The sequence below is a fragment of the Eleginops maclovinus genome, chromosome 10 (genome assembly GCF_036324505.1).
Source record: "Eleginops maclovinus isolate JMC-PN-2008 ecotype Puerto Natales chromosome 10, JC_Emac_rtc_rv5, whole genome shotgun sequence".
Classification (NCBI taxonomy): Eukaryota; Metazoa; Chordata; class Actinopteri; order Perciformes; family Eleginopidae; genus Eleginops; species Eleginops maclovinus.
In genome coordinates this window covers 2,254,664-2,267,921 of record NC_086358.1, presented here as the reverse complement: position 1 = coordinate 2,267,921, position 13,258 = coordinate 2,254,664, and the positions used below count along the sequence as shown (strand labels likewise).

The window sequence follows — 13,258 nt, the reverse complement described above, 5'->3', positions numbered from 1 at the left end:
CCTTCCCTCAGTCTGGATTCCTTCATAAATCTTTCTGCTCTCTCCTTTTCTGTCTGCAGGCATGGCTGACGGAGATCCATGAGTACGCTCAGCAGGACGTGGTCATCATGCTGCTGGGTAACAAGGTGAGAGCTGCCAGCAGAGGGGAGGACAGATGGAGGCATGGAGGGAGGGAAGGAGGGATAATGGAGGAAGGGATTCATGGAGGGAGGTCATGTGGAGGACGCAGTGTGAGGACAGAGTTATGGATGTGTCTGACACACAGGTCACAGAGTTCAGTTACAAGTTTGAGCTACTTACTTTGTAGTATTGACGAGGAAGACCAGCAAGGCTCATGGAGGGAGGGAAAGATGTAGATATCATGGAGGAAGGGGAGAAGGGATAGAAGGAGGGAAGTAGGGAGGGAAGGAAGGAGGGCTCATGGACGGATCATGGAGAGAGGGAAGAAACAGCAACGGAAGAGGCGAAGAAGAGATAAGGGAGGGAGGAAAGGAGGGATCGTTCAGGAAGGAAAGAAGAGAAGGAAAGAGGCATCATGGAGGGAAGGATGTAGATATCATGGAGAAAGGGAAGGAGAAACCATGGAGGTCGGGAAGACGGCTCATGAAGGAAGGGAAGAAGGGATAGAAGGAGGGAAGGAAGGAAGAAAGGATCATAAAGGGAGTGTAGGAGGGATCATGGATGGAGGAAAGAAGGGATCGTTGCTGTCAGGGGGTGCAGTTTCTCACCTATTGTGTCTCCAATGTGTTCCAGGTCGACTCCTCGCATGACAGGATGGTGAAGCGAGAGGAGGGGGAGAAACTGGCTAAGGTGAGCTACATAACACAACACACCACACACACATGAATCGACACATGTTTGGAGGATAATGGACATTCTGTGCCCCCCCCCGGTAGCCGCTGTGTCTTCATTAGTGTGTAATTATGATGGCGTGGGGGGGGGGCTAGCTTAATTTTCCCGGCGGTTTCGCTCACATAATCTCTAAAGGCGTGTTAGAGTAAATACGCACACGCTGCAGCTGTCAAGGAAGAGAGACACACACTGCAAAGATAATGACACACCACACAGGTATTTTTTTTTCCTTCTCAGCATGTAATCCATAAACTCACACACCTGAAACACTCATACACACACACACACACCTAATCACAGACGTGTTTGTGTGTCTCTGTGCAGGAGTTTGGAGTGCCTTTCATGGAGACGAGTGCTAGATCTGGACTGAATGTGGAGCTGGCCTTCACTGCAGTGGCCAAGTGAGTGTCACACACACACACACACACACACACACACACACACACACACTCACACACACACACACACACACACACACACACACACACACACACACACACACACACACACACACACACACACACACACACACACACACACACACACAATGGCAGAGCACACACACTTTCAAAACCTTGAGGAACTGTCTCCTGTAGTTCAGTAGTGGTTTTAGTATATAGCCTTGTATTATTTAACTTATTTAAGAAGTGGTTTATTATTATTTATCATCTTCCGAATTTTTATGCACTCAAACTAATCACTTGATGTTTGGGTATAACGACCACTTTCTCAAAACAATGATTAACAATATTAAAATTCTGCCAGATTTTCTCAAAATAATGACTTGATTTTTATTTCAGAAACGCATTTTAGTTTCCTCCGTAAGTAAATCGTTATTTTTGGAAAGTTTCTCTAAATCTTGAGACTTTTTAGACTCCAGTCATTATTCTGACAAATGTTCTTATTATTTTTAAGTAGTAAGCTGCTCATTATAATGAATTACAGCATCTTTCTTATCCATCACGTGTTTTACTTGTGCAAATAGGCTTCCATAGCTATCACTGCTAAGGCTGAATGCAGAGGTCTGATCAGCTGATCTCCTGCTGCAGAGTCCATGTAACCCTACGCCTTCTGAACAGGCATCAGATTTCAGTGTAAAGATATTCCAGGTCTTTTAGATCCGGTATAAAGAACAGCGCAGGTGAGGGCAGGTGTATAATTGAGGGCACCTGCAGATGGACGACCTATGCAACACCTGCCGTGACACGTTTATAAGCTGCGCGCCGAGGCTCTTATCTTTAAAGGAACAGGTCTGGTAATGATAGGAGAGAGAACATGCTTTACCGCTGCCAAGAACAGAACGTTTTCAGGTAAGATTTGTGGGCAAGATTACGGATAAACCACCAACCCTACAGCTCTGTGAAAGAGTGTAGCAAGGCCCAAGGAAGAACCAATTCAATTAAAGTCTGGATGTATGATTTACTTCCCAATTATGGAAACAACTTAGCCGAAGGTCTGCGGTCTCCAATTTATTGTTTCATGTGACTTACATTTGCATTTGTTCCCTACAGCCGTGGTATAGGTGACAGAAAGTGTCAAACGTAAGCAGAAACTCAGCTGAACATGTAATGGTGCATGTCTTCTATTGTTAAATAATGAGGAGGATATTTCAAGTTTGTCTCACTGAGATGTGTAGCGTCGGACAGTGTGTGTGTGTGTGTGTGTGTGTGGGAGTCGCTTTACGTTTATAGCCTCGTTATGGAAACAGCATGGCATGATAAGATGAGGCTAAGAATAGCCCGACAGTCTGGCACACAAAACCATACAGATCTACCAACCAAAGACCAGATTTGATTCTATTTCTGTCCTTTATCTTATATTATTGAGTGATGGAGTGATCACAGGACAGGTGAACACATGAGCAGGGTCATGTGTGTGTGTCATACATTCAAGCTGTGGGGTAATATAAGACGTAAATGCACATATGTATGCTCTTATTTAGACATTTTGTTGTACTGCTTATAGGTAGAGGACGGAGGAAGCAGGAGAAAATGATGTAAATCAAATAGATAGTAATATGAATACCTTTAGCTTAGGTTACTCCTCAGTTCTGTAGTTTATCCATTCTTTAAAATGTAACTGCCTAGAAGTAAACCTTGTGCAATTAAATACAGCTATCTTTTGTCGCCACCTAGTGTCTCCAGGCTTTAATGTTCAGAAAGCTCTTTATGTTTCTCATACTGCCTGTGCTGCAGCTCCTCTTTCCACCCTCTGTCTGAAACCAGAGCTGCTCTGATTGGTTAGCTGGTCGGCTCTGTTTGGTAAACCACCTTAGAGATGTCCCGCCCCCTTAGCCTATCACTTACAATGTCTTCGAGCTCTAGTGTAACATGGTGATGTCACAATTAGCACAGTCTCACGTTCATATGTCTCCTCTTCAGAGAGCTGAAGCACCGGACCATGAAGGAGCCCGAGGAGCCGAAGTTCCAGCTGCAGCAGTACGTCGACAAAGAAATGAGGACCGCCGGCTGCTGCCGCACGTAGACCGCATCCTCTGTGTGTGTGGGTGTGTGTGTGTGTGCAAAAGAGAGAGAGGTACATACACACAATTAGAGCAGTAATTAATCTTCTAGTCTGGGAATGATCCCCACATTCTCAGTGTTTGTAACATTTCTATCAATAAGCTCTCTCTCCCAACCCACCTATCCTCTGCAACTGTGAATGTAATATAACTACTATATACCTGCATGTACACACACACACACACACACACACACACACTCACACACACACACACACACACACACACACACACACACACACACACACACACACTGTACATCAACGGCTATGTGTGTATGTTTACTTCACAGCTCTTTCGATCCATTTTTCCATAATTTTGATGTAAATATTTTAAATGTAATTTTGTTCTCTGACAGATTTGTAGTTTAGTAAATGCCCGTCATGTTGAAACAGAGACATGTTAAATATGAAATAAACATCATTAATATATACAAATAAATAGATCTTATGAACACATTTGTACAGATGAAGTGCACCTAAAGAAAGCTGCCAAATGGCACTGTGTGCTACAGTATGTACAGGATATCATATCAGTTTCAATACCTGTGACCATTGCTATCATTTTACTGGCTTGAAATTTAATTTGAGCTCTTTACCTTTTATACACAGAACCTTATGTTAAAAATAAGTTATGTGAAGCAATTTCTCATTAAGAAATCTCTGATAACTGTTAGATCATCTTAATGTAAAAGTCAACGTCGTCAGCAAAGACAATTTCTAACACTAAAAGAAAAAGCAAAAAACATTTTAAATAACATTTTTCTTTAAATAAAACCAACATTTTGCTATGAAATCTGGTCTTGAAAGCTATTTTCCCAAATAAGAGAGTTATTATTATTATTATTACCATTATTATTATCATTATTTGTGTTATTATTATATTTTGTTTTTATTATTATTATTATATTTTATTTTTATTATTATTTTTTATTATTTTTATTATTATTATTATTATTTTTTTTTTTTATTTTTTTTTTTTATTATTATCATTATTATTATTATTATTATTATTATTATTATTATTATTATTATTATCATTATTTTTTTTTTTTTTTTTTTTTTTTTATTATTATTATTATTATTATATTTTATTTTTATTATTATTATTATTATTATTTTTATTTTTATTATTATTATTATTATTTTTATTTTTATTATTATTATTATTATTTTTATTTTTATTATTATTATTATTATCATTTTTATATTTTTATTTTATTTATTTTTATTATTATCATTTTTTTTAAGAAATCAACTTTTTTGTGAAATCCGGTCCTAACCGGTTTTTGAAAATAAATAAACGTTGAATGTAAAGTTCATTTTTTGCTTTTGGAACCACACGTTATTTAAATAAAACAGTATTAGTCCACTCACTTATTTCTAATAGTATTTATATACATTAGTATTCAAGGCATCCACTCTCATCTTCAGATCAAGACTCCAGTAATCAGACAGTAAGTGGACTCTGAGTCAACAGAGGTTGTATTATTCTTCACTTTCTGTATATAAACTGTTCATTCTCAACTCTACAGAATGTGGTGTTATTGTTTAAAACTCCAACAGCAGACAATTCGTGCTCAAAACCTGGATACAATGAACCTTGAAACAGCAGTATTTGTAAGTCAAGGTAAACACCTGTTTGTCTAAACACATTTCTCTCTTGTTGTCCCTCCTGAGGTTTTCTACTTTAACACTTATTATCAGATGTAGACTTTCACCGACACTTTAATGTTCTTTGTGAGATGTTTTATCAAAGATTGTTTCATACCGCTGTCTGCTGATGTTAGAGATATGAAAGGAGATACACAGAGTTACCCGGCTGATCTAAATGACAACAATATCTCTTATATACAGATTTTGCAATAGATTTTCAGTATTAAATCAAACGTTATTATTAATTGTCAACTTGTAAACCGTATGCTGTATTTTAACTGGAAGTATTTGTATTGTATCATCTCCAGTGTTCACAATAAAGATGAATAAACCATAAATGAGTTGTTTTTTTCGGGTGAAAGACTAAAGGACGAGGCGAACGTGGATGTGTACCACCCCCATGTGACGCCTTCATGACATTACAACAACAACTGTGGCAGAAATATCTGATTTCTTCCAGAGAAATGTTTTTGCTGCACTCACCTCTTACATTTTTCTCCAAGCTTTAGTGCTCCTTCAGACGAAGGACTGACTCAGGATCAGCAGAGAATAAAGACTGGATTTAAGTGGTGAGAACATCTGTTGATATCAGCACCGGGAGAGGGATCGTACACTTTTTACTCACAGAATTAAGAACACAGTTTGGATCAGACTTGGAGAACGGTGCACCGTGTTTTATCCCTCACGCCTACCTCTCAGGGCTTTGCACAACAGGGTGTATGAAACGTTTGGGAATAAGTAGATCATCCTGATGTCAGTCTTGTGTTTTATGCCAATACTTCTCATGCTCAAGTTGAATGTGAATGTGACTGGTCTCTGAAGCCTCTTATCACCATCAAAAACACTTGCTTTGCTATTTCTGTCGGACGTAAGTGACACCTGAAGGCAGCATACAGAAGACAATACAGCCAGAGCCTTTTATGTGTAGAAATTCCTTTTGAGCAAACATTATTTAGCTCATTTAAGCCCCTGTGAAAGTTTTACTCTGTAGATCAGGGGTGTCCAAACTACGGCCCACAGGCCATTCTGAATCGGCCCTCAGCAAATTCTAAAAGTATAATGAATACGGCCCACAAATGAAACTTCTGCTTGTCTTATGTTGTACTTCTCAAATGTATATGTTAACATATATTAATGAGCCCAATTTAAATTACATTCAGTCATTTAGAATTTAAACATTCTCTAACAAATCTGAGTTGATAAAGAAACAATAATGTATTTCTATAACGAGCTGGAGATGTAACCTTCATATTTACTCTCATTATCAGCAATCTGAGGCTTCTGTTTTAAGGAATGAGCTGCCAACAGAATGAATGAACCCCTAAAGAGAGACGGGATGTGGGCTGTTCTGTCCTTAAAGCATTTTTAAGTATCGTGCATTATTCACCTACATCTGATTTGTTTTGCTGACTTATAATTTAACTTATGAGGCGATATTCACCTCTATCAGGGGCCCAGCTCTCTGGATATTTTTCTGTATGTGGCCCTCGGTGAAAACAGTTTGGACACCCCTTCTGTAGATGGATAAACATAACTTTAAATGTGTCTATGCACATTTCATTTCTACCTTTATAAATGCCTTCCTATCAGTTTATCCTCCGTCCTCTCTTACCTGCCCTGTAGCTGATCTCTCTGGTTACTGCAGAGACGACTGACCACATTGAAATGAAAGTGTGGGCGATGGTTGTGGAATGGGCCAAAGAAGCACATTACTTATTGGAGGTTATCCGAATTACAGCACAGATGCATGCATAATTCTTCACTTATGAGGAAGGCCTTGGCGGAGAATGAGCTCTTCTATCGCCCTTGGAGGTAATGAATAACATAGCAGGAAAACGAACTGTACTAACAGATTCATCCATGAGTTAACCTTGAAATCGGTCCCTTGCCCATCTGCACTAGTGGGGGCCAGATTTCATGTGGATTCAGTTGTTTACTTATTCTCGCTTTTAAGAACATTGTGATTAGTTAAGAAATAGCTTTTTTTGGGGTCCTAGAGGAGGTACCTTACCCCTGAAACAGAACAAAGTAAGCGGCTGCAAAGGAAGTGTTTGTCAGATGGAAAACGGTTATTGACATATTTTCTAACCTAATTAAGTAACACCATTTCTTCCTGTTGGTGATATCTCAAACTTCAGTGAGCAGGTGGGCGGGAGGGGGAGGAGAGACGGAGGTCAGGGTGAATTAACCTGAAGATGTGTGGGTGTGGAACGTTTGGAAAATGTTTTGACTCAGAATCCCTTTATTCGTCCTACATAATACCCTGGATCATGTCTCTATCGGTTTACTCTGGTTTGCTTTGACTGATCCGAAGATGTCATGACTTTAGAAGAAAAGGGAAAGGGGATGTAAGAATGAGGGGGAGGGAGTGATGTGACCAGACGTAGATAGCAGGTCAACCTCACGGTACAGGAGGAACAAATGAGCAAGAAAAAAACATCATGACTCATCTTCAGACTCATTGCTTTATTGTGAAATATATTCCTTTGCAGAGGAAATCGATTGCAGGCTTTTGCACATTTTATACCACAGGCTAGGAGAGCAAACCAGCGAAACCACAGCAATATGTAGAGGGGTTACAATGAATGGATGTAAAGGGGGGTGACGTCTGTTAGGCTGGTCTGGGAGAGGGTACTGGTGTCTGGGCAGAGAGAGCCTCAGGTTGGGGGCTCCTTCTCAGACGCATTGCTCAGGATAAGAGGAAGGCGGGATGTAGGGATGATGGGAGGAAGGGGGAAGGGGTTAAGGGATGTGAGTAGGGATGAGAGGAAGGCAGGATGTAGGGAGGAAGGGAGGAAGTTATGTAGGGATGAAGGGAGGAAGTTATGTAGGGATGAAGGGAGGAAGGGATGTAGGGATGAAGGGAGGAAGGGGTAGATGGAAATGCTGACTCGTGGCATGGCTACAGTCAGTGTAGCTGTACCTCCAGGGTTTGTTGTTGGTAGATGTCCTGCTTCACTCAGAAAGGAGTTTTCTTATATTGATTTCCTCTCACGTGGAGCTTCACCACGCAGAATTTATCCGCTGAAGAAAGGAACGTTTCTGTTCAGGATGTTGTGACGTGACATTAGATTCAAAATGTACAAAAGTAATTGTTGAACCTCGGCGGGAAGAACACTGAACATTGACTTTTCTGTCCAGGGGTTCAACTTCTAAAATAAAGACCTCGAAGAGAGGAACATTCAACAGATATTCTTCCAGGTGAGAGTTTTCTTTTGGTAAAGCTGCAAGCAAAATAAAGCTGTGTAGGAGTTGTGAGTATAGATGTGTGTTCTGTGTACTGTTGCATACTCCAAATCTCTACTCTGTGATCATTAGGGTTTAAAGATGGCTGATCTTAAATGTTAACACCTTGATTGTGAAGCTGCTTTAAGATGCTACAGGACACCTTTCCCAAATGTCTACCTTCCAACCTTTGATAGTCTTGTGTGGAGCTCAGTTTTCTACAGTTTTTACTCAAACATTTTAGGCTTAAATCTTAGACAAATATGTGTATCGCTCCTGCTGATGGTGACGATGCGGACGAGATGTTCTCTCTTTCTGTTATTATGTCCTTCGTTGAAAGTGGAAAATATGTTTCCATGCATAATCTGTGTTCTCAGAGAGGCTGTGACTCAGACTCTGACTAATAGTTGGTCCAATATCTTTAAAACGTCCCCCTCTGGAGCAGTGCATACCTCCCTCCCTTGCTTGTCTTTGTTTGTGTTTTCTGAAGGTGGGCAACTTGAAGCACATGCTGACCTAGAGAAGTTTGTCATGTATTGTATTATGGGTCAGGGACTTTGATAAGAGGCATGCTGACCTGATTTCTGTTACAATGAACTGCAGATAGACTTTCACTAAACTGCATTTGACAAATATGAATCATTCCTCATTCATTTGGCTTTTAGGCTTTTGACAGTTTAGAAGCCATCTTATAACTGAACAGGCTTTGAGTCTCCAGGTTTCATCAGACATCCAAGAAAAAAGGAGTCAAGTGATCAATGTGTTTCAAAGATGAACATTCAATTTGATCAGCAAAGTGTTTTCTTTACAGCACACCTGATTACCTGCTATAACCGGAGACAGACAAACAAACTGTAAAAGTCTGATAAACCGGCAATTCATAAAAGGTTCTGGCTCCATATTTGAGTTCTAATAAATCAATATAATATATAGTCTACTCCCTTATCCTGGAGCACATAGAGTTAATGAAATGAATCTATAGTAGGGCAAGAAAAGATGGAATTCAACATAATCTAAATAGGAAACTTGCCTCCTAAGCCCACATTTCCTAAACAGTTTTTAAACAAACCACAGATTCCCAATCATTAGGAGGCCTCATGTTGCAAATCATTCATATTGTTTGAAAGGTGCCCTTGTCTCGGGTTGAATGCACACAAAAGTAGATTGCAAAAATGGCAACATTTTCCCAAACAGTCACAATGTTTTGATTCAGTTTTCCAAAAGCTTTTTACACTTCTCCGTCTGCTGATCAGTGAAGCTGCAGTTCCTTTTATGCTCAACAGGTGACAGACATGTACCACAGGTCTGCTAGGAAGCCACAACACCACTCACTGGAGGATGGACACATGATAGAAGAGATACAGGCAGTGCATGTCTTACAGTCAGATGTTTTTAAGACCATTTTTTTTCTGAATCAGCTGAATGCATTGGACAGTTTTACATCTTTACCACCGTGCTTCATAAATCGTGCATGTTCTAAATCATTGTTAAAGTCATTTTGCAAAGAAAGCATTACTAAATTCAGTTTGCAATGAATTAGGTAAACAACGCTATTTTTTGGTCTTGGTTTTGGTAGTTTCAGTAATTGCAAAGAGGTTAGATAATCACCACCATTACCAGTGTTTTGTACTGGGAGAGACCCTGCTGCACCGGGTGTCGTGGTCCCACATCGTGGAGCAGTGGTTCGTGACCTGTCATGTGAAGGTTATGCAACGATGAGAGGTCAGGAGAAGAAGAACCATCCAGAGATTTGACAGTGAAAATACAGCTTTAATCATATAGCTCTTTGTATACAGAGGTTGCAGCTTGAAGTGCTTCGACAGTTTGGCACACAACGCAAGACGAAAGGTAAAATAGGTCCAAAGGTTGGTAAAAGTAAGAAAAGAATACAAAACATAAATGTTTAAAACAGTAAAAGATGAAGACCAGTGAAAAGGGGATATTGCTTACTTAAAGTGAAACAAACCTAAATATTTCCAGTTGTTAAAACAGGTTGACTTAGTTTGCCTTTCTAAAACATCTGATTAGAAACATTTCCAAGCACGATTCAATCTAATCCGGATTCACTGTCTTTATGGATACCAATGAAGCGAAATTCTATCCAGTTTGTATTTCCATCCTCAAAGGTCTTGAAAACTCTGAGAATGAGTACAGATTAAATACAGTTAAGGAGGCCCCGGCCGTGGCGCGACTGGCTGGGGCACCTGCACCGTACGCCGGCGACCCGGGTTCGATTCCCGACCTGTGGTCCCCTTCCGGATCCCACCCCGACTCTCTCTCTCACCTTCCTGTCACTCTCCACTGTCCTATCCGATTAAAGGCAAACAAAAAACCCACAGTAAAATAATGGAAATGACTAATTACTAAAGAGCAATCGAAGGGGGGGTTGCTAAAGCTACGTTTACAGCGTTACGTTTTTAGCTCCTTTTTATGTCTCAAAGGATTCCTTGCCAATTATTCATTAATTATATAAAGATCCTAGTGAACATACAGCCTCCACAGTTTTACTTTCCATACTCAGAGGCATTGAGAAGACAGAATGAGTGTCCCGCTGCCTGAATGTGTGTAAATGTGTGCAATGGTGCGAACAAGTAAATAATAGCCGGTCATCGTCGAGCCACTCGCTAGCGGAGGGCCTCATATGACTGAGCGAGGGCCATCTGCTGCACCAGTTGCTCTCATGTCATTAACCCTGACTGAGGGCAGCATAACCCCGGTGGCTGGCCTGTAGTGGTCAGTGAAAGTGTGTGTGTGTGCTCATCCGTCACTAGTTGCCCAGCAGTCCACTCTACTGCGCTACAGTGAGCAGGATCCCCAAACAGAGCCATGTGATGTGTGTGTTTGTGTGCTTGATTTAGCCTCGGGTTTGTCGAGGAGCTATTATCACTTTGTGGAACATCTTTAAGTTTTCCCTGCTTACTGTGTACACTCACCACACACACACACACACACACACACACACACACACACACACACACACACACACACACACACACACACACACACACACACACACACACACACACACATCCCGGAGGAGAAACGCTGCATGTAACACCTCCAGACAAGGCTCTCTGATGAGACGGTGATCAGGGCCTTTTGGTTGTTTTTGTCTGGATTTTGTTTTTGTTGTTTTGTTGTCAGTCTGTTGTTGATACTGAGTCACAGGACTTTGTTCCACACTCAGCGGCGTAATTACCAGCTGATGGTGTGTTGCTGTAATCAAAGGAAGAAACACTGCAGACCAGGTGTGTTTCTATCGTTGTTTCAGTAACAGTACATCTATGGCGTGCCTCAGGGATCATGTCAGGGAAATGTGTTTCTTCAAAATGCATATTTCTTTGTAGACTGGGCTGAACTACACTGGTTTTACTGGTTTATGCTTTAGTGGATGGAAAGATGTGGTCAAACTGAGCTACACATGCTTGGATTGGACTGGTATGGATTGGTTGGCACTGGACTATGCTTCTTTGGATTTGCACTGAATGGGTTGGACAGCAATTAAATCAAAACTCCATCGGGTTGAATTAGATCATGCTTAATTGGACTGAACTGGACTAAGGAATTGAGTTGGACTGGGTTGGTAGATTGGGTCAAACCAAATGCTTGGATTGGATTGGATTAGACTAAACTAGACATGCTTGGATTTGATTGGATTGGTAGATTTGATCAAATATATGTTTGGATTGGATTGGTTGGAAGTGGGCTATATTTGTTTGGGTTGGCCTGGAATGGTTTGGACTGGACTGTGATGACCTAGGTTGGGTGGGATTGGACTAAATTATATTAGAGTGGACTGGTCTGACCTGGACTGGTCTGACCTGGACTGGTCTGACCTGGACTGGTCTGACCTGGACTGGCCCTAACTCAATGCGGATACTTGAATACCTTGCTTGGCTACATCACACTGGACTTACTTTGAATGTAAGGGATACGACTAGACTGGAATTGATGGGATTGGATGTTCTGGACTATATATGTTGGAATAGGTTGTAATCAATTGGCTTGATTGTGATTTTAATGGATTAGACTGGACTGGATTTTATTGTAAAGGGTTGCACTGATATAGTATTGAGTTGACCCGGGAAAGGACAAAAAGACAAAACGGTATGAGGTGTAATATTACATGTGTCAATGTGATCCCTTATTTCATAGAAAGAGCAAATACAGCATTATCTCTGTTGTTTACAGTCTGTGGCTCTTTTGGGAATATATGAACATCTTGTGTTGTCACAGTCTAGTTCTCTGTAATGTTGGGAAAGGTGCGCCAGTATTTGGACACAAAGCTTAATGTCCTCATTAGAGTTGATTGATAATCAACACTGAAACCAAACAGTTCTTCGATCTCCACCGGTGTTTGACTGCGCTGACAGTAATGTGGGTGTTTAGGTTGTTATAAGCACATGTGAATGATACCACATGAGATCAATATTTGTGTGTGTGTGCGTGTGTGTGTGTGTGTGTGTGTGTGTGTGTGTGTGTGTGTGTGTGTGTGTGTTTGGGTAGTTTCTGTTGTGGAGACGTCCAGCGTTCCAGCTATGCCTTCCCATTAAGATAAGCCTCCTCTCCACTCAGCTGAAGAAAGTCAACAGTGAGGCAAACCTCCAGCTGCGACACACACACACACACACACACACACACACACACACACACACACACACACACACACACACACACACACACACACACACACACACACACACACACACACACACACACACACACACACACAAACACTGTTGTTTACTCTCCTGTGGAGTAGTCAGGATGGCCCACATGAAAATACTTGATCTGTTCATTAACCTCGTCCAGAATTGATCAGATAAGATGACAGAACGAATGGAGAGATCAAAGGGAAATGGGTTTTATTATTAGGAAATGTATTTATTGTGAATATATTTTACTATGTGATGACGGAGGTGAGGGATCAGCAGTCAGGCAAGAGGAAAACATGTTATGATACACAACAGTGTGTGTGTGTGTGTGTGTCACACACACACAGAGG

General features: G+C 40.8%; 1 protein-coding gene across 1 annotated transcript in view; it reads left to right on the top strand.

The window, feature by feature from the left end:
• The window catches only part of LOC134871350 (ras-related protein Rab-26), a 64,686-nt gene extending 60,442 nt beyond the window's left edge, over positions 1-4,244 (top strand). Inside the window, exons 6-9 of the mRNA XM_063894094.1 lie at positions 60-125; positions 754-810; positions 1,177-1,253; positions 3,234-4,244. Of these exons, the coding sequence (XP_063750164.1) occupies positions 60-125; positions 754-810; positions 1,177-1,253; positions 3,234-3,336 (303 nt within the window). The 3' untranslated portion in view covers positions 3,337-4,244. The remainder of the gene's footprint in view (positions 1-59; positions 126-753; positions 811-1,176; positions 1,254-3,233) is intronic.
• Positions 4,245-13,258: the final 9,014 nt, after the last annotated feature.